Source organism: Eutrema salsugineum, unplaced genomic scaffold (genome assembly GCF_000478725.1).
Source record: "Eutrema salsugineum unplaced genomic scaffold, Eutsalg1_0 scaffold_13, whole genome shotgun sequence".
NCBI classification, from domain to species: domain Eukaryota; kingdom Viridiplantae; phylum Streptophyta; class Magnoliopsida; order Brassicales; family Brassicaceae; genus Eutrema; species Eutrema salsugineum.
The window spans coordinates 4,607,999-4,628,769 of NW_006256885.1; the positions used below are offsets into that span (position 1 = coordinate 4,607,999).

The 20,771-nt window shown below is 38.5% G+C and overlaps 3 protein-coding genes across 3 annotated transcripts; 2 read left to right on the top strand and 1 right to left on the bottom strand.

Annotated features, from left to right (window-relative positions):
- Positions 1-60: 60 nt before the first annotated feature.
- Positions 61-7,544, bottom strand: LOC18024090 (1-phosphatidylinositol-3-phosphate 5-kinase FAB1B). Its single transcript, XM_006407034.2, has 12 exons — positions 7,456-7,544; positions 6,275-7,041; positions 5,273-6,016; positions 4,994-5,147; positions 4,535-4,879; positions 3,576-4,433; positions 3,145-3,476; positions 2,948-3,071; positions 2,732-2,860; positions 1,108-2,589; positions 763-1,029; positions 61-677 (listed from the first exon to the last, which is right to left on the bottom strand). The coding sequence occupies exons 2-12, from the start codon at positions 6,877-6,879 to the stop codon at positions 351-353; spliced, it is 5,367 nt and encodes a 1,788-aa protein (XP_006407097.1). The 5' UTR covers positions 6,880-7,041; positions 7,456-7,544; the 3' UTR covers positions 61-350.
- A 3,998-nt stretch (positions 7,545-11,542) lies between these two features.
- LOC18024091 (protein LURP-one-related 11) lies at positions 11,543-12,334 on the top strand. Its single transcript, XM_006407035.1, has 2 exons — positions 11,543-11,857; positions 11,960-12,334. The coding sequence occupies exons 1-2, from the start codon at positions 11,543-11,545 to the stop codon at positions 12,332-12,334; spliced, it is 690 nt and encodes a 229-aa protein (XP_006407098.1).
- An 860-nt stretch (positions 12,335-13,194) lies between these two features.
- LOC18024093 (probable E3 ubiquitin-protein ligase rbrA) lies at positions 13,195-19,032 on the top strand. Its single transcript, XM_024159488.1, has 4 exons — positions 13,195-13,670; positions 18,537-18,693; positions 18,745-18,863; positions 18,963-19,032. Exons 1-4 carry the CDS (start codon positions 13,195-13,197, stop codon positions 19,030-19,032), a joined length of 822 nt encoding a protein of 273 aa, XP_024015256.1.
- Positions 19,033-20,771: the final 1,739 nt, after the last annotated feature.

Below are 20,771 nucleotides of genomic sequence, written 5' to 3' on the forward strand. Positions count from 1 at the left end.
CAATGTTTTCTTAAGCATCAAGAGGGAATCAACGAGAAAAACTGTGAAGGCAATCAACGATAGAAGAAAAGAATCTCATATACAAAAGAAAAATGTTATTTTTTTGTACAGACAGGATAAAACTGAAATGATCTCACATCTTTCTGAGGAAATTTCAGACAATCTCCTAAAACTCTACCTGAACGACCCAGAATCTAAAAGACGCAAACAAAATCCATATCCGAGAGAAACCCAATCTTCCAAAAAATTAAAAAATGAATCATAACCGAAGAATTGTGTTCCCCAATGCAAAAAGAAAAACCAATTTTCTATACAAGACCAAAACAACTTACATTATGAGTATTCATATATCACTCTGCTTGTGTACCGGCTTGAGAGGTTTCTTCTGGTTGATCAGACCTCGAGTTATTAGTAATGACATTAGGCGGAGACCATTGATCAGGAACCATAAGGAAGTAAGTCGTCATCGCCTTTCTGAATCTTCTCTTGTATTGCTTTGGAGAGATTACTGTCGGTGCTTCATTCTTTGGTCCTCCTAAGATTCCTGTAAATTTCACCCAAGACTCTAGATGTTTATCCCATGTGTACTGCCTCAAGAAGTCGATAATCCCGAGAACTAGCTCGTTCTTTTCTTCATCCACGCCTACTAGCAACGAGTAATCCATCACATCACCCAACTGCAAACACAAACAAGATGCACACGTTTATAAACTTTATCAAGAGTAGTGAAGAGTAAACGATTTGTGGAAGAGTAAAACTCACTGCAAGAAAAGCGGTATCGTTCCAGACGGCTCTTTCCAACAACCGTTTTGCTTTGTTACCGACAAAAATGGGAGAAGTTGGCATTGCCTCAATCAAGTTTTGATCCAACAAGACGTTGTTGCTCCCACTAGAGTCAGGATTGTATCGCGCCCGGGAAGAACCTTTGAGGTCATAAAGCCGTTTCACAGTTCTACCGAACAGAAGATTCTCCATAATCAGAACATCCATCTTTGTTTCTTTCCCGCTCTTAAGTTGCTTCGTTGAAACCTATTAACACAAATACATATTCTCATCAAGAGTGAATCAAACCTGAACAGGAGTTCTCTCGACCTAGCAGTTACGTACCTGATAGATTCCCAAAATTTTTGCCAGGCAAGTTGGGCTTTTCGTGCTGATAGACTCAGATAAGTATTTGAAGTAAGCAGGTGCAAATTTGATGAATGACTCCAATTCTGTCTTGGTGACTTGCTTGATGATAAAACGATCGTCCAGGGTTTTAGCAAAGAATACATTGCTCTTTCCACCTTGAGCTCCCCATTTTTTACACCGGCTAAGAGACCTTATAAACTCAAGTTCCGAAGGGATACATATACCCCTCAACGCCTCAAACCGTTTTGCATAGTAACAAGTAACTGTGTACTTCACTTTTCCAAGAGTGCCATCTTCTCCATATGAGACTCGAGCATGTAAAGCTTTCGTATATGAAAGTGGGTCCAGACGCAGTGAGCTGCTGCGAGACGAGGACATTGAAAGTATACTTTCATCGACTGAACCAGTGCTTCTGCTAGGGTCAAAAATGGTGTCATCAACTGGACGAGCGATATTCAGTTCAGAAGGATATGACACTAGAGAATCTCCTTCAACTTGGCGTTGATATTCGGGTGACATTAAGGCATATGCGATCATACTCGTGGGCTCATCATCATACACCGGAACAACAATATCATTCATGCCTACAGGCAGAAGTAGTCTTGGTCCACCTTGAAGCTCTGCCTCTATAAAAGATGAAATATAGATAGGGGTATGCTCGCCAAATGTATCCATCTTCTGAGAGCTAAGCAGGAAATTCTTGTTGATGGAACGGTAGAAATTGAGGAATGGCATACCTAACCAGCTTACAGAATCTTCTGAGTTCTCATAATTTCTACTCGGTAAAGCAGGTGAAACTGGATAAGCCACCTTAAAGCCGTTTTGCTGTTCTGGGAGATCTATTGGATTTAAGCCCTCTGATATTGGAGGGAAAGTTGAAGAGTTTGACATGGAGGAAGGAGGAAGCAAGATCTTATTATTAGTTGGAATCTCCACTGATGTTTGACGTTCACCTATCCATGCTGCGTCAAGAGTGGCTGATAGATTTTTCATAACTATCTGGCCATCAGACTGTGTCCTGCGAACATCGAGTTTATTTTCCAAAGGATCAGAAGTATCAGGTAAGGTCTTGCTGGGAGAAACTTCTCCCCCATCTTCCTTTTCCTGATTTAAATCTGAATTTGTATTTGCTTCCTTCTGAACCTTATATAACGAGCCAGTGTCACCAGCAGAATCACCATTAGGATTCAGATTAACCTCTGAGCCAGCAAGAAGAGAGTTGGACCCAGCATTCATCTCGGGGAGCGTCTGGCTCTTAGACAGGGGTGGTTTCTCCTTTTCTTCTCTGCTTGTATCATCACTACCCTCAAGCTTATGTAAAGTTGATGCACTAATTAATCGGTGATCCCACATATATGACTGAAAAATCAGCTGTCTGCGAAGCCGGTATAGCTCAAGAATGTCCACGAGATGTTGGCCTTCCTTCACTTCCCCGTGCAACATCTTTTGCATATTTTCCTGGAAGAAATGTAAGACGAGTTACAAAACAGACCTTTTGTCTTAAAATAATTTTGTCGTATATCTGTTTTAAGAGATAGAACCAATTTATTTAGCATCGCTGAGTTTTAGATGCTCTTTCATATAAAACATAATTTCTTACCTCGAATTCTGCTTTCTCTCTTTGCAGCACTTCTTCGAGTTCACCAATTCGACGCCTAAAACCTTTCTCTGCGATTTGACTAATAGCATTTAATACTTCAGAAAACAGAAGCTCTGCTCTCTCTACCACCTGCTTGATAAAAAAGAGAGGGAGAGCTCAGTCAAATCAACGTGTTAGATTTCGATACTGCACCCAAGGAAATCACAGGTATTTAACCTCGTCTGTCTCTCTCTGTATCCAGTCCTGATTATTATAGTTGAAACTAAGAATAGATGGAGGAAGGTAGACCGAATGAACATCTATAGTAGCGTAACGGAAGCAAGCAACCATGTTCCCAAATCTGCACGGGCACAACTTGTTAAAGCAAAGGAAAAAACACAGATTTCTAAATAAGACATGTTTTAACAACTTACCCATAGAAGCGAAGACAGTCTCTATGCAGAGAATGGCCACAACATGCTACTCTACTGGCAGCTGCGTGATTTGAAAAACTGAGCTCCAGAAACTTCCCAAACGATAATCCCCATGCAGCATCAGACATCACCACTCGTAGAGTCGCTGGAGGGAAGCCGTTAGGTCGCGGGCATCTCAGGCATCTATGCCACATCCAGATCTTCCCCTCCTTTTCACCAGGTAAGAGATAATCTTGAAGCTTCTTAACAGATATCGTAAGGCTACCTTGCCGATGAGTGTAACAGTGAACGTGAGCTTCTGATGGCATCTCACAAGAACGGCACCTGTAACTCTGCAATTTAAGCATTTATTTGAGTTACCAAGGTATTATGTAAGCTGTAACTGATAAGTCGCATTATTGAACAAAAATAAAATAGAAAAATAAACTCACATGATCGAACAAATGATCTCTCAAGAACCGTCCCAATGGTTTATCAAAACTACCATAGTATTTTATCCGAAAGAGGTGAGACCTCTCACACACAGTTCCTTTCCACACTGATCGGGACGATAGAGAAACCAAAATGCTCTGGTGATCAGAAGGTGACGGAGGAAATTCCTCTTTTTGAGATTGTGGTTCCTTTGGGTTCTCACTGTTTTGTTGTTGGACGGTTGTAAGCTCTGAACCAGTGTCTTGATTTTCAACCATAACGCTCGTACTACTTTGAGAAATCTTTTGCACAAAGCATTGCGCTGATGAATGCAGGGAACTGTTTGATATGTCTTCTGCCTCAACAGTTGGATTGCTTTTGTCTGCTGGTGTGTCGGCCAGTGCAGATCTCTCAGATAAATCTGAGTTTCTTCCCTCTATCACACGGTCAGGCAAATTTAATGAAACATTATAGCGTGAAAATAAGAAGCTCGGATTTAATTCTCTAGCCTGCCAGCCTGAACCATTGGGTATCAGAGGATCTATATCCTTCTTGGTGGATAGATTGGCAGTGGTCGAAAGCAACTCTGATGCTGGGACACTGTTTGCTCGTTGTGGTTCGGAACCAGATAGCACTGTTGGAGATTTATCATATGTGGAGACCATGAAACCTGGCACAGTAGATATCGAACGTTCAATGCTCGTAGATTTATCTGGAAGTGCCACCGTAATTGGGGAATTCAAGGGAAGTTCTGGTGACGCTCCTTCGTCAGCAAGAAATGATGTCTCGAGTGCCAAATGATAAGCTGCAAAAACTCCATATTGGACCACATGCTTCACTTTTTTCAATTCATCTTCATTAGCACCCCTAAGCAAAATCTGAAGAAGAAAGGACAAAAAAGTAAGAAGTAATGTCGTGATGCAATAAGATATAAGAGATCTGCTCTGTATATCAAATTTTAATGGGTGTGAGTACTTACTGTAAAGCCTAATGGCTTTGGACAACCCTCAAAATACATCAATGTCTTCACTACTTTCTTTCCAACTTGACCAGCTGAACCATGTTCTTCAAGAAACCTATCCACCCGAAAGTTCTCACAGTAACCCAGCTTTTGAGAAGAGAGGTGATCTACTGATGGAATTATATGAGCACCAGTGCATCGAGCAATGCGATCTAAAAGCGGCCTCTTGATGTTTAGAACAAGAGATATGTCTTTGACTAGAAGATATTCTTGAGCAAATCGAGATACCGACTTTTCGACTAGTAGAATATTTGGACGTTCAGCGTGAATCTTTGCAACAGCCATCTTTAGATGATCCTTTTCCTGATAACCAAAATAAGTGTAAGAAGTAGAAGGGTTTAAGTATAAATACGAAAACTCCGTATCTATTACCAACGAGACGCAAAAAGAAATAGGGAAGTGGCGGGCAAATGTCACCTGTTGCAACAAAGTATCAAAACTCGATAACTGGTTTGAGACCCTTTGATACTCAAGCCCACCGCCTAAAATCAATAGTCGAGCTTTCTCAATCTTCGCTCTCATTCTCCTATGAGCCACATTTTTCTTGCAAACAACTCCCTTTACTACCATGCTGTAAAGTAATACACAAGATGGATTACTGAAAAATGAAACTTCACAAGAATCCAGATAACATGATGAGAATTACTATGGACTTGACACCAGTGTTTTGGGATTAACTTTTGTTGCTTCTATTACCTATCATGTCGGAACCCGGAAGCTAAGCACTTTACTTTGACATAGCCACCAGGATCCATTCCTCCACTTTTGCTCATATCAGGCTTCAATAAATTAGCAGCCTCCCAAGAAAGAGAGGTAATAATCTCCAACCAGCTCTCTTTGCCCTCTTCATCGCTCACAGGGATGTTCTCAACTTGCAATAATTGTGCAAGCAAAGCCCTAAAGTGCCCATCAACCACATTCTTCATAGCCTTTTTGTGCTCTTCACTTGTTCGATCCTCGCTACGGTACTCTCCACTTCCAAAGCTAGTGGAAGGTCGTAAGTATCCCCACTCACCTGAGGCATCTCCCTCATTATCTTCCTCATCAAACAAAGGACTTTCTCTCTCATCTTCTTCATTTTCTGGATCAGGTGGAACCCACAAAAGTCCATTGTTCTCAAAATCCACAGGTTCTGCCACTTGATCATCTGAAATATCTGGAGGAGATGGAGCTTCACATTCGTCACGACCATCATGCTCATCATTCTTCTGGAACTGCTCTGATCCTTGTCCAATTAGAGATTCAAGACATTGATGAATGAGTGGAGAGCCGCTTAAACTTTTCTGGTCAGCGGTTTCTCCACTAAGATGCTTACAGGGGCCATCGCATATGCTCATTTCATCATATTCCATTGGACCATAATATTCGTTAGCTTGAGGAGAATGACTCGTCTCAATATCAGTCTGGTATACACCATATTCGTCGTACTCATCATCACTCCTGACGCAAAAAGGAAAAAAAAAAAAAAAATCAGTTACCAAACACGATTGTGGATCTGATTACCTAGCTTTAACTCCAAAAACTAAGTTTCTGATACATACTTCACATGCAGAAGAAATATTTTGATCGATCTCTACCCTGGAATTGCATAAAAGGTGTGGTCAAAGGCCACAGGATCTACCCTAGAGCTTGATTGCAGAGTCTAATAAGCTTCACTCGTACCTATGAGATCAAAGAGAAGTAAGAGAAAAGGAGTACCTATTAATAGTGAAGCGAGATGGATCTTCCACATCTGTGGCAATGAAGCTGCCCCTCCTAGAAGTTTCTTTACCTTGCCTGGTAGTGCTTGTCTCCATTGAAGATACTCCGTGCAAGCTGACATCAGAAACACGTTGAACCCTTTCATAAGGACCAATTAATCCTGGCATCGAGCCAAGAGCGAAGCTACTACTATTGGCAGTTGTACTAGTCTTTGAGCTAAGAAGACTCGTCTCTGAAGCTGAAGTACTAAGTTCCGGGATATTTGAAACATGAGGTCCACCAACACCTTGTTCCCATTGCCTGAAACAATAATTGCAAACACGTATCCTCTCCCACTCTTCACGGGGAGTTCTCGAGTCGCTGGGAGCAAAAGGTACTGAATTTGCTGTACACTTGCCACAGAACACTCTCCCACAAAGACGGCAATGGTGCCTACGATTGATAAGGGTAAACTGACTATCACACTCGTAACATACACGACAGCTCTGATCAGGCATCCAAAAATCCCTGGACACAGTAGCTGGCTCGGACCGCCAGGGGAGCCAGGATTTTACCAGACCCACTATCTCAGAGAGTGTCCTATTACTATCTCTTGTATCCATCTAAAATCTTCCCAACCATCATGTTATGACGGTCATGGAAGTCTAGAATCCAAATAAGCAACAGAGCTCAACACATAACAGATGACAACTCTGATATCCAACTGATATAACAACGGATTAAAGCAGGCAGAGCAACCCAGAGACCTCTAGCTTAACCTCTCACTGAAAGAAATATTAATCAAAAGTCAGACATATAAGTCAAACGCTAGAAATGGTTTCAACAAATGTTTCATGAATCGGAATAAGAGTATATCCAACCATCACAAGAGTCAAGGATGATCCGGATCCAATTATCACTAGATTAACACGAAACCAATCAGAAACAAACAAATTCTGGGGGCGTTGATCAGACAAACATTTGTTCTGTTTTTCTCACGAACAAGCAAAGATCTTTCCAGGTATGAAATCAAAAAATCAAGCAAAACCTAATTATCAGGAACCGATCATGTGCGAAATTTCATGCTTGGTGGAGACTAAAATGCACATCGAAATCGAATAACTTCCATATCACGATCAGGAATTAACGAAATCAGAGAAATAGCCTAAAACCCATCTGAATTGATCGGATCAAATCACCTTAACAGAAACCTCCCAGTCACCAGGAGATCGTCGTCTTGTATACTCGAATTTCGAGGGATTTTTCCCCTTTGATTTCAGGCTTTTTGAATTTTTTTTTTCAATTTTTGGAGCTATTGACTGATATTCATGGTTTTTTGTGGCAGGGAAAGCGACATCGTCACAGCAATAATCCGCGTCACACAGTTTACAATCTACACCTTCACGTAGCTAATTCTAACTCCCCACCATTTAAACATTTAATTTTCCTACGCGTAAATTAATGATGGACCAAAACTTTTTTATTTTTCAATGAAATACAGTCCGACAATTTTTCGAGAAATTTAGCTTTAAAAAAAATATATGATACTCCTACAATTTGAGAAACATTTAATTTTCCTATGCGTAAATTTATTATGGTCCAAAATTTTTTTTATTTTTCACTACGCGTAAAATTGTTTTCAGAAAATTAATGGGTTCAATCCCAAGACCAAGAGTTCTATAAATAGAGCTTGTTAAAGATCTCAAAAATTGTAAACCAATTTGTTTTCTTCAATAGACTTTTTTTTTTGGTCGAAATTTTTCTTCACTAGACTTTATACCCCAAAAAACGAGATAATGAGTTTCACAAAAATCTTTGTGACTTTCTTTTTTGTAGTTACATTGGCTGTTTCTTTGTCCATCCAAAACGAAGTGGCAACAGGATGGTTTTTACATACTCATTATTGCAACTAATTAGCAATTATGAGTATCGCTATTCGCTGCTCCCTCTCAAATCTGAAGCCTTGGATTATGGACAACTCTGCAGCTCTGAGACAAAAAAATTATTCTCTTCACTGGCTTCATCACTTGTTTCACTTACAGTCTTTTGTATGGGCTAATTAGGCCTTTTGGGCTTGTAACATTTACATTCCCATGCTTCTAAATAGACAATCGTTTAGCAAAAACAAAAAAAAAAAACGAAGTAGCTTTTATCATAAAAATAAAAGAAATCTACAACATGGATAATTTTGAGAAATGATGAAAGAATATTGAAATTATAATTTGGTATGTTATATCTATATTGTAGTTAGATTAATAGGGAGTTTGTGTATTATGTGCAGAGAGCAAAGCGAAGTATGATCCGGTTGGTGTAAAATGCTTGGATATTTTATGTACGAGTACATATACAACAAAAGAATGCGAGGGGAAATGCATATCATCAGGGTACAAAAATAGAGAATGTCTTTTATTGGATCCTTCGAAGCAAGAACTTCATTGTTGTTGTTATTTTATAAAGTGATGATGATCCGTTGATTTTCTTATATTTGCCTTTAACTAGCTATGAGAAGCATGTGTTTTTTCTATATTAAAAATGCATCTATTAAATTTTAATCACTTGTTTATTTCTTCTTGAAAACCATAATCGCGATTGAATTTGTAATTGCATCCGTATTTTTTTATCCTTTAGTTATTGGTCAACACGCAAATAAGTAGCAGTTGTTAATGATTGGCTTCTAAGCTAATTGTTATCCTTTATCAAAAAAAAAAAAAGGTAAATGTTATTTCTAGGTTCATAGACTTGCTTTGGCAAAAGAAATTGCAGTTATTCGTTCAACATTATGTTACGGTGTCGAAGAAACTTGAGCCACCCATAATGATAGCAATAAAGCTCAGGTACATAAATGATTACACTAAGCCACATTAATGCAAATCCTGAAATTAGGAACCTTTTAAAATTGTAGACCAAATAGGTCTATCTGTGACGACAACAACAAAGAAAAAGACAAATGCATAATCCCGTTTGGAGTTGGATAAGTGGCAGAAAGTAAGGTTTTGAAAAATGGTATGTACTATGCAAATTAGTGGAACGTTTTGTTTATTTCTGTACGGCAGTTATTAGTTTAAAATTTTGATTTTTTTCCTCTTACCTATAATTTGCTGTTATAACTTCGTTTACTTATAAGCACTATTTACCCTCCCAAAAATAATTTACAAGCTTATGTTTATACATCAAGCATTCGAATCTTATGTGCCCATTCCAGTTTCTTAAAATGGCCCCAAAAAAGTGTTCTTTTAATAATATTTATTTAGGATATATATACTGTACACTCACACATAGATAAATATTAAATTTGTAATTGGCCTTTTGCACACCAGTAGAGAGATCCATATATATGCTTGAAAAATAATAAGATTAGGCTACCTAATACTTCAATTAAATTAAATACTTCATACACTATATCATATATTGGTTTAAATAATCTAACAATTTTTTTTAAAAAAGTTCTTCTCTTTTTGTCGGTAATCGATATATGGACCTGGTGCTTATCCTAACACAAAAAAGGCACAAAAGGGCACAAAAAGGCACCTCCAAAAAGGTATATATATTGGACCGTTTGTGTCAGCTAAATTGGAATTGTAACGGATGATGACACTTAGTGATTAAAGTTCATATAATTAATGCTTCAAAATTCTTATGTCAGAAGATGTCATCAATTTGTCATCTTAAACAATGAAACTCGTAGACTAACGCAAAAAAAAACTCGTAGACTAACGCAATCACATGGAAAAAAGTAACACGAGGTTAAAGTGTCGTTATTAGTGTTTTCTTACGAGTATTACAACCTTACCATACCATGAAGCGTGAACTATAAACATTTCAAAAAAGGTAATTAGGTTTTGATTTTTGAACTCGAAATCTAATTAAATCGAGATACATAGTCTATATATAATGTTTAAGACAGATGATTTTAGGACATAAAAATATACTATCATAAAACTATGCGAAAATCAACTAATTAATAATTTGTTACCTGGTATAACAAAAGCGGTTATTTTTCGATTTCAAAGTATTTCTTTTTTGTCAGTTATCTCGTCCAATAATATACTTCAACTTGCTGTTTAGTATCATTTCGGGAATCCGTCAGCCACGAGAAAAGTTCAAAATGCCAGAAATTTGATATTACTCAATTAAAGTGTATAAAAAATAATACGACAAACTAAAACCTAATTTATAGTTTGCACGATTAAAGAAAGAAACCAGAATATATAATTAAGACAGAAACAAAGGGTAATGATGCCTGACGCTTATCCGCCTAAGACCTAAAATAACCTGTGACACAATGCACTCTTCGTCGATTTCAACTCCATTTACAGTGACTACCAAATTTTCAATAATTATAACATAATTACAAAAGTTATATAATCATACGTACTGTACATATTTTATCTTAGGGTAAACGATACACTTCAAAAAAAAAAAACTCTAGCGTGACGATGTATATCCATATATATGTATATATATAGATATAGATATACGTATATTTAGATATAATGCCTGTACAGTATTAAGCATCGAATAATTTAGTTTGTTTCTATGTGGTTGCTGATATCGTGTGATCTTTATAGTTTATACCACGAAAAGTGATTATATAAAATTTAATATATAGAGGTATGTTAAACGAAATCTGAGCTAATATGTCAAATGCCATTTTTATTTTTTTATTGAAGTATGTTATTAAACTAATTGAGACATACACAGCGAGAAAATACAACTCAAAATGGTAGGAGCAACTTCTCAAGCTACCTAGAGCTCCATATATATATATATATATGATCTATATAGATTATATATAGTTAAATTATAAATTTAGTATCTTTTTCTTTTTTTCTTTTCTAAAGATTGTCGTTAGGATTTCACATTAAACATGTGGAAGAATACCTTGATATCGATATCAAGCTGTTCACATATTAATATACACAACAGAAAATGTTATAAATAACTCGAGATAACATGCATAATTAACAATTATAAAAAGAACTGGAGATTCAAACCTATAATGAGACCAACTTTCTTCTAAAACACGTGGAAGCTTAATAATGTGATAAGACTTTTTTTGGGCTAAAATGTGATCAGAACTTAATTACTTTGAACATCGAATATTAATAAACTAGTAGACAATCATTAAGTTGACTTAAATTAATCACAAACGAACAAAGTAAGTAACTTCGACAACTCGGTTGTGTATATAAACCCAAGTTTTAGCCATTTATGTCCACCAAATAAAATCGTTAAAAAAAAAAAAAAATTGAATCACTGTCTCGATAGTCGATATAGATATATTTTATGCAAATATACCGACGACCTTACGAGGCAAAAGCTTGGCAGAATCGAATCTGTCCAGCGGAAACTATGGTGAAGATTCATCCCTACCAGACAACCTCCGGCGCCGGAGAAGAAACAAGTTCTCCGTACTTGACGACGGGGAAAGAGAGCTTCACGATTTGGATGAAGTCGTTGGTGTTCAATACAAATGGTTGCACCGTCTTCGATTCCAAAGGAAACATAATTTATCGTGTCGATAATTATAATTCTAAGAGCTGCCGAGAAGTTTTTCTTATGGATTTACACGGTCGTGTCTTGTTTACCTTACGTAGACAGGTAGACACACGTCTCAATATTGTTTTTCATATCATGCAAGTTCCTTTCTTTCTGGTTGCAAAAAAAACTAACTATTAATTTCTTTTCTTTTTTTTTTGGTAGAAATTTGGATTGTTCAAGACCTGGGAAGGATATAGACCATCTCGGACAGCTGAATCAACAACAAACTTAGAATATTTTCGTCTGAAAAATAATATTTTTCAGATTCCAAACAAAGATTCATCTTCTTCGTATAGAGTCATAACGGGATCGTGTAGAAACGATGAACAATATTGTTATAAGATGGTCACTAGGGGATCAAGTTTAGGAATCGAGGACAATTGTGGAAGAATCGTTGCAGAAGTGAAGAGAAAAAAATTGAGGAATGGTTTAGAGTTAGGAGAAGATGTTTTGACGATGATGGTGGAGTCACAAGTTGATCACTCTTTCATCATCGGACTTTTTTTAACGCATAGTCTTATCAACTGTAAACTGTAATAAAAGGTAAAAACTTTATTAAACAGGTGCTAATTGATGAGTTTTTTGGGTTGTAAATTAGTTTTTTTTTTTTTTAACTTCCACAAATTTTGTATCGTTGTTTCTAATCAGGAAACAACTAGAGTCATGTAAGATAGATAGTTTCAACTTTCAATAAGTGAGTGTAAGCTCTCTTTTCTTCGTTATTTGTTTTTTTAAGAGTTAAAAGATGGAACCAAATGACAAATTAATAATTGAGATGGATTATATAATTTCAACTAATGTTACTTGTAAGATAAGAGTCTCAATCAGTAAACTGACTGTATATAAGCTTTCCTTTTTTCGTTTAAAATTGTAAACGTTGAAAGATGGGCCTAAACAACAAATTAGTTAATCATTCAAGATGGATTTGGTAATTGCATATGCTTGGGGGTTATAAGTGAAGAAAGTTACATGTTTAAGGACCCAACTGATTATTTTCCATAACTTATTCAAAGCGCGGTGTATATCTCTGATTAGTTAATAGTTAAATACCAGAAAATAATGAAATTATATGGGTTCCGTGAGATTTGATTCGATTCGATTCGATGCCTAGGAGAAGATCTGCATCCTTCATCTTCGGTATACGATAAAACGACGACGCTGTATCACTTAATTACCGGAACACATCTCCGCAGCTATCCCTCGTCCCCTTCTTACTCTCCACCTCCATCAACAAAAAACCCTAACCCTAAGGTAAATTGTTCGCATAAGCTTTTTTTTTGGGTAACAATTGTTCGCATAAGCTGAGTTCGAAACTTCGAACCAAACTCAAGACAAAGGAATAAAAACCAGAACAAGACGATATGGGATCCTGGTTCTCATCATCGTCAAGCACAAATATGGACTTAGGTGTGTTGACAGTTAACGACGAAAACTATACGAGGGATCTCCATTACCAAGAAGCTCTGTTTTCTTCCTTGGTCGCTTCAAAGGCTGAGACTAACCATCATCCCCAAATCCAAAGGAATATCGCCACTTGTATTAAGCAGAGAGCACCGATGATCAAAACCGAGAACGAACCATCTAAAAGGTCATGTATGATCTGTATGGACGAGAAGCCTTCCTCGGACATCTTCCGAGGAGCCACTAACTGTGATCACTCTTACTGTACCAAGTGCACCATCCGTTACGTGGTGACCAAGATAGAGGAAAACGTTGCGAGGATCAAGTGCCCTGACGTGGAGTGCAAGCGTCTGATAGAACCGTACACGTTTCGAGATCTGATCCCAAAGGACGTGTTCGATCGTTGGGGCAAAGCCTTGTGCGAGTCGTTGATCATGTCTTCGGAGAAAATCTACTGCCCGTTCCAAGGCTGCTCGGTATTAGCGATATATTAGTGATATTGTTGTAGTTATATTTGGATATCATATATTTAGTATCCCGTGAATGTTGGGAATGATTAGCTGTGTAAGATCCCTGGTTTGTGGGGATTCATATTGATCATCACGGTCATACATTGTGTATATAAGAGGGAAACCTCCAAAGGAATAAGATCACATCGATTCCTCATTTTGGCATGGTATCAGAGCCAAAACCTCTTTCACTTCTAAATTTCTGATTTAAAATCTCTGTTTCTCTTTCAATGGCTTCTGAATCGGTGGAAAACTCTGGCACAGTTGCAACTACTGTTGCAGAGACAAGCTCTTTAATGTCGCCGTATTATCTTCATGCTTCTGATAATACGGGGCAGGTGTTGACTCCCATTCAGTTGAATGGATCGAATTACGAATGGTGGGCAAAGCTGATGCTGAACTCACTTCGTACGAAACGAAAGATTGGTTTCGTTGATGGAACTCTAAAACGGCCGTCCGACAACTCCGATGATGCAGAGAAGTGGGACATGGTCAACTCGATGGTGATTGGCTGGATTTACAGCAGTATTGAGACGAAGCTTCGTCCTTCGATATCTCTGGTGGACAGTGCGAAGGCTATGTGGACAAGTCTTCAAAGGCGTTTTTCGGTGAGTGATGACACTCGAATTCATCAGCTTCACAGCGATATTACAGCGTGCAAGCAGAATGGTGACTCGGTGGAGGTGTACTTTGGAAGAATCAAAGTTTTGTGGGATGATCTCGCAGATCTGGACAAGGGATTTCAGTGCTGTTGCAAAAGCGCTGATTGCGACTCGATGGTGAAATACGAAAAGAATCGAGAGAAGATTCGCGTGCACCAGTTTCTTATGGGGCTCGACACTTCACGTTTTGGCACAGCTCGGTCCAACCTTCTCAACAGACAGTTGGATCTAAACCTGGAGTCTGTGTACTCTCAAATTGTGCAAGAAGAAAGGCACTTGTTGATGATGCGTAGCAGTGAAGAAAGAATTCCGGTGGTTGGTCTTTCAGCAGTAACGGGAACTCCACAAGCTGCCGCGGGAAGGTTTCCTAAATCTACCGTGACCTGTACACATTGTGGGAAAACGGGGCATGATGCAACGTCGTGTTTCCAATTGATTGGGTTTCCAGATTGGTACTCTGATAAATCAAAGCCTTCGGGTGGAAGAGGAAATGGTCGTGGTCGAGGAATTGATCAAGGAAGGGGACGTGGTGGAGGACGTGGTTCAAACTTCCGGGCAAACAGTGCAACGGTTGGTGATAGCTCCGGTGGCGATGACAATCAAGCTCCCGGAATACCAAACTTCACACCCGATCAGTGGGCATCTCTAGCCAATCTTCTTAACAGTCAAAAGCAGAATGGGTCAGAGAAGCTCTCGGGTAAGTCAGAGAAACTTTATCTGTTTGGTCCAAATAGTCGATATGACATCATTATTGATTCTGGTGCCTCTCATCATATGACGGGTGATATTAATCTGTTGACTGATTTGGAATCTATTGATCCTTGTCCGATCACTTTGCGTAATGGAGAACTAACCTAGGCTACTCGATTTGGACGACTTAACTTTGGAGGCCGACTTGTTCTAAATCGTGTTTTCTATGCTCCTCATCTCTCCATTACTCTGATTTCAGTAGCTCAGTTGTTGAATGATATTGCTGGATTTGTGCTGTTCACGAGGAAATTTTGTGTGATACAGGACCTCAATTCGAGGACTTTGATTGGTGCGGGTAAACAACAGGATGGCGTTTATCACTTCAAGGGTGTTGTTGCAGCTCATTCTGGTTGCGCAGGGAGTGTGAACACGAGAGAGCTATGGCATCGTCGCTTGGGTCATCCTTCATCAGCAGTTCTTTCTCTTTTATCGCATGTTGGTTCCTTTTCTAGTAGTTCAGCGAGTTCTGAAAAAGTTTGTGACATTTGTATACGAGCTAAGCAGACTCGAAATAAGTTTTCTGATTCAAATAATAAAGCTGATGATTTTTTTGCACTGATCCACTGCGACCTTTGGGGCCCTTATCGTGAACCATCGTTAAGTGGTGCTCGGTATTTTCTGACCATCGTCGACGATTTTTTGAGAGCTGTGTGGACAATCTTGCTACTTGAGAAGAAAGAAGCCCCCACTGCTCTGAAAACGTTTATTTCCTTTGTTGAAAGGCAGTTTGACAAGCGTGTCCGTATTGTCCGATCTGATAATGGATCAGAATTCGTTTGTCTAAAACAATTTTTTGCTGATAATGGGATTTCTCAGCAGACTTCGTGTGTTGCGACACCGCAGCAGAACGGCCGGGTTGAGCGTAAGCACCGGCACATTCTGAATGTCGCACGTGCTCTGCTTTTTCAAGCACATTTACCAACGCGTTTCTGGGGGGAAAGTGTGCTCGCGGCTACATACTTAATTAACCGGACTCCGTCGAAGATCTTGAACAACAAAACCCCATATGAATTACTGTTTAATCAGGCTCCTTCTTATGATGATCTGCGGACATTTGGTTCTCTGTGCTTTGCTCGGCGAATTTCACGCGACAACGATAAGTTTTCTGATCGCAGTGTTCGTTGTTTGTTCGTGGGTTATCCTTTGGGGAAGAAAGGTTGGCTGCTATTTGATCTCGAGACGGAGACGACATTCTCCTCTCGCGATGTTATTTTTCACGAACATATTTTCCCTTTTGCAGAAATGTCTACGCCTGACGAAGTCACCACTTCACTTCCTCTGTCTCACACGCATCCAGCTGTGTTTGATGATGAGTTTGCTAGTGACTTGACGACAGGGGGAGTGCCTACTTCGTCAGGGGGAGTTTCTACGTCTGTATCACAAGGGGGAGTTTCGGTCTTACCTGAAGAACCAGTTTTGACGAGCCCGTCGTTACCATTGTCAGACTCTAGTTCTTCCGATCATGTTCACACAGAGGAACTTGGACGTGGGAAACGAACCAAGACACAATCTGTTCTTCTCAAACCATATCAGATCTATGCGGCTCAGGCTGGTAGCACTGTTGGACATGACTCTGATGACACTGGTTCTTGCGTATATCCTCTCACCGATTTCTTTTCTTCCCACAGGCTGTCTCCCACACACCGAGCTTATTCTGCTGCGATCACGTCTGTGACAGAGCCGCGATCCTACAAAGAGGCTTTCAAACATAAAGTCTGGAGAGAAGCTGTTAATGGGGAGGTTGGTGCTCTTGAAGACACTGGTACATGGACGGTAATGACTCTTCCTCCAGGTAAACAAGCTATTGGATGTCAATGGGTGTTTAAAATCAAATTTAACTCAGACGGCACAATTGAGCGATACAAAGCACGATTAGTTGCACTTGGTAATCGTCAGCAAGAGGGCATCGATTACAAGGAGACGTTCGCGCCGGTAGTCAAGATGACGACGGTTCGTATCTTACTTGGTGTTTCTGCAGCTAAAGGCTGGGAATTGTATCAGATGGACGTCCATAACGCTTTTCTCCACGGCGACTTGGAAGAGGAAGTATATATGCACTTGCCTCCTGGTTTTCATTCGTCCACACCAAATCAGGTTTGCAAGCTTAACAAGTCGTTGTACGGGTTAAGACAAGCTCCACGTTGCTGGTTTTCTAAGCTTTCGACGGCTTTGTTGGGTTTCGGTTTTCAACAGAGTAAATCGGACTACTCTCTTTTTACTCTGCTCAAAGGATCTTCGATAATCTATGTACTGGTTTATGTTGACGATCTCATCATTGGTGGAAATGATTCTGCGTTGATTGCTCGATTTAAAGACTACTTGCATCGGTGTTTTCACATGAAGGATTTGGGGGTGTTAAAATATTTTTTGGGAATTGAAGTCTCACGAGGAAAAGAAGGCATCTACTTGTCTCAACGAAAATATGCACTAGACATTGTGGCAGAGTGTGGACTTCTCGGTGCAAAACCAGCTGATACTCCTATGGAACAAAATCATAACTTAGCCAGAGCTGATGGTCCCTTTATGTCTGATCCGAAGAAATACAGAAGGTTAGTGGGACGACTGGTCTATTTAGCTGTGACTAGACCTGAGCTTAGTTACTCTGTTCATATCCTCGCTCAGTTTCTTGCGCATCCGAGAGAGAAACATTGGACCGCTGCTCTGCGTCTTGTTCGGTATCTCAAAGGTTCACCGGGGCAAGGAATTTTGTTGAGTTCACAGAGTGATCTCACTCTCTCTGCGCATTGTGATTCCGACTGGGCAGCGTGTCCACTCACACGTCGTTCTCTCTCAGGTTACATTGTCTGTTTAGGGGATTCCATCATCTCTTGGAAGACCAAGAAGCAGAAGACGGTATCGCGATCGACTGCTGAAGCAGAATATCGGTCTATGGCACTTGCGTTTTGTGAGCTTATTTGGACAAAGGCGATTCTCGAAACTCTGGGTATTAAACAAGCGGCACCGATGTCTCTGTTCTGCGACAACAAAGCTGCTCTTGACATTGCAGCAAACCCAGTTTCACATGAACGTACGAAGCATATCGAGGTAGACTGCCATTTTGTTCGTGATGGAGTTCAGGATGGTACCATTGTTACTCATCATGTCAAGACGACAGATCAGATTGCTGATATATTGACTAAACCGCTCGGTTCCCGGCAGTTTCGATTTTTGTTGTGCAAGATGGGCGTTCGCGACCTTCACGCGCCATCTTGAGGGGGAGTATTAGCGATATATTAGTGATATTGTTGTAGTTATATTTGGATATCATATATTTAGTATCCCGTGAATGTTGGGAATGATTAGCTGTGTAAGATCCCTGGTTTGTGGGGATTCATATTGATCATCACGGTCATACATTGTGTATATAAGAGGGAAACCTCCAAGGGAATAAGATCACATCGATTCCTCATTTTGGCACTCGGCGATGATGGTGGTGGACGATGATGCTAGAGTGACGGCGACCGAATGTCCTTCTTGTCACAGACTGTTTTGCGCTCAATGTAAGGTGACGTGGCACGCGGGCATTGGGTGTCAGGAGTTCCAGAGATTCGGGAACACGAAGATGAAGAGAAGCGTAGTTAGTAAGGCAATATTAACCATAACCAACAAAAAGAAGAAGGATAAGAGTAGCGATGAAGAAGATGCAATGCTGATTGAGATGGCCAAGAAGAAGCAGTGGAGGAGGTGCCCTAGCTGCAAATTCTACGTTGAGAAAATCGTTGGCTGTATGCATATAAACTGCAGGTCAGTTTTTTATGATCATTCAATACATTAGGAAGTGTTATTCAAAATTAAATTTCGTTTTTAATTTGATACTATTTGTCTTTTGGATTATTTTTGTAGGTGTGGTTTTCAGTTTTGCTATAAATGTGGATCAGCGTGGACTTCTCGTCACGCTCTTCACGCATGCTGAATTCGTCCTACCGTTATAAGGCCATTCTTATGCAAAGTTTCTTGATTTCTTTTTTGACAAGGTAACGTTTTTTAACAGATAACAGTACAAGAAGTTGAGTTTCAATCGCAATCGCAGTCGGAATGTTCACTAAAGCTTTCACATTTTTTAACTTTTAAGTACCAAAGCCGACAGCGTAATTTCTTCTATAATTTTGTCCCAATTTATTCCAATTATTATATTCTTTTACAATAATTAATATATAGTCTTATTCCATTTTTTTGGTATTTGTGTAATGTTAATTTTAACTTATTCTGTTTCTTCATATAAACAATAAAAGGTAAAATTTTAATATGTAATGTTAACATATTCAACTATACTATGCAATCAATTGTTCTATTTATTCGTAAATAAGAAAGCCATTTTCTTTAGAAAAAAGGAAATTTTCAAGCATTTAATCTAATGCAATTACCTTCGACTTCATGAACATCCTATGTAGTGTATGCCATAACTCATCAAGACCCCAAAAAAAAAATAACAGAAACAAGACGATATGGGATCCTGCTTCTCTTCATCATCATCTTCGTCAAGAACAAGAATGGTAGATTATTACTATTCCCCTGCTTTATACGATTACGACAAAGTTTTCAGAACCTCCGATAAGGTTTTCAGAACCTCACAACAAGATTATTTGACTACATATACTACATTCCATAAAAAAAAAAAGGTCCAAATCATCTATAAACAAAAATATACGAGACAAATAATACCTTTTACCGAGATATGATGTCTTTGACAGATATATGAAAATTAAATGTTAATACTTATTCAAATATTTTTTTACCAAATATGATGTTTAACAAATATAAAAATTAAATGTTTATAATATTTATTACCAAATACGATGTTTTTAACCAATATGAAAAAACTGTTTATGGTAATATTTTTTTTTTTAAATTGCAGAAATGTTGAGGTCTTGGAAGTAAATAATGGGATTTATATGTTTAATACCAAGACCAAAAGATGTATAAATAGAGCTTGTTAAAGATCTTAACCAATTTATTTTCTTCAGTAGACTTTATACCCAAAAAACGAGATAATGAGTTTCACAAAAATATTTGTGAGTTTCTTTTATCTTGTTATGTTTGCTGTTTCTTTGTCCATCCAAAACGGACTGGCATCAGGTATGGTTTTTATATATTAATTACTGCAACTTGATAGCTTTTATCATACTTGACAAAAAAATAGCTTTTATCATAAAAATAATTAAACCAAATATACAACATGGACAATTTTGAGAAATGATCAAAGAATATGGGCTTTTGAAAATATAATTTGGTATGTTATATATATATATATATATATATATTATATTGAAGTTAGATTAATACGAAGTTTGCGTATTATGTGCAGAGAGCATAGCGAAGTATGATCCGGTTGGTGTAAAATGTCTTGATATTTTATGTTCGAGTTCATATGGAACACAAGAATGCGAGGGGTACTGCATATCATCAGGGTATAATAATGGAGAATGTCGTTTAGTGGATTATTCGAAGCCTCATAACCCTGAACATTGCTGTTGTTATTATATAAAGTGATGATGAATCGTTATTTTCCATATATATGCCTTGAACTATGAGAAACATGTGTTTTTAGTATATTAAAAATGCATCTAATAAAAAACTACATTTAAATCATTTGTTTTTTTTTCATTTTAAAAATCGCAATCACGATTGCATTTGTATTGGTATTCGCATTTC

What these genes read in the sequence shown, in the direction of transcription:
- LOC18024091 (XM_006407035.1), top strand. Translation starts at nt 11,543, where the DNA reads ATGCAAATATACCGACGACCTTACGAGGCAAAAGCTTGGCAGAATCGA. An exon ending in TGTTTACCTTACGTAGACAG is followed by an intron (nt 11,858 to 11,959) that starts GTAGACACACGT and finishes TTTTTTTGGTAG; the next exon opens with AAATTTGGATTGTTCAAGAC.
- LOC18024090 (XM_006407034.2), bottom strand. Translation starts at nt 6,879, where the DNA reads ATGGATACAAGAGATAGTAATAGGACACTCTCTGAGATAGTGGGTCTG. An exon ending in TCTCGCTTCACTATTAATAG is followed by an intron (nt 6,017 to 6,274) that starts GTACTCCTTTTC and finishes TTTTTGCGTCAG; the next exon opens with GAGTGATGATGAGTACGACG. An exon ending in GACTGTCTTCGCTTCTATGG is followed by an intron (nt 3,072 to 3,144) that starts GTAAGTTGTTAA and finishes GTGCCCGTGCAG; the next exon opens with ATTTGGGAACATGGTTGCTT.
- LOC18024093 (XM_024159488.1), top strand. Translation starts at nt 13,195, where the DNA reads ATGGACTTAGGTGTGTTGACAGTTAACGACGAAAACTATACGAGGGAT. An exon ending in TACTGCCCGTTCCAAGGCTG is followed by an intron (nt 13,671 to 18,536) that starts CTCGGTATTAGC and finishes CTCATTTTGGCA; the next exon opens with CTCGGCGATGATGGTGGTGG. An exon ending in ACACGAAGATGAAGAGAAGC is followed by an intron (nt 18,694 to 18,744) that starts GTAGTTAGTAAG and finishes AAGAAGGATAAG; the next exon opens with AGTAGCGATGAAGAAGATGC.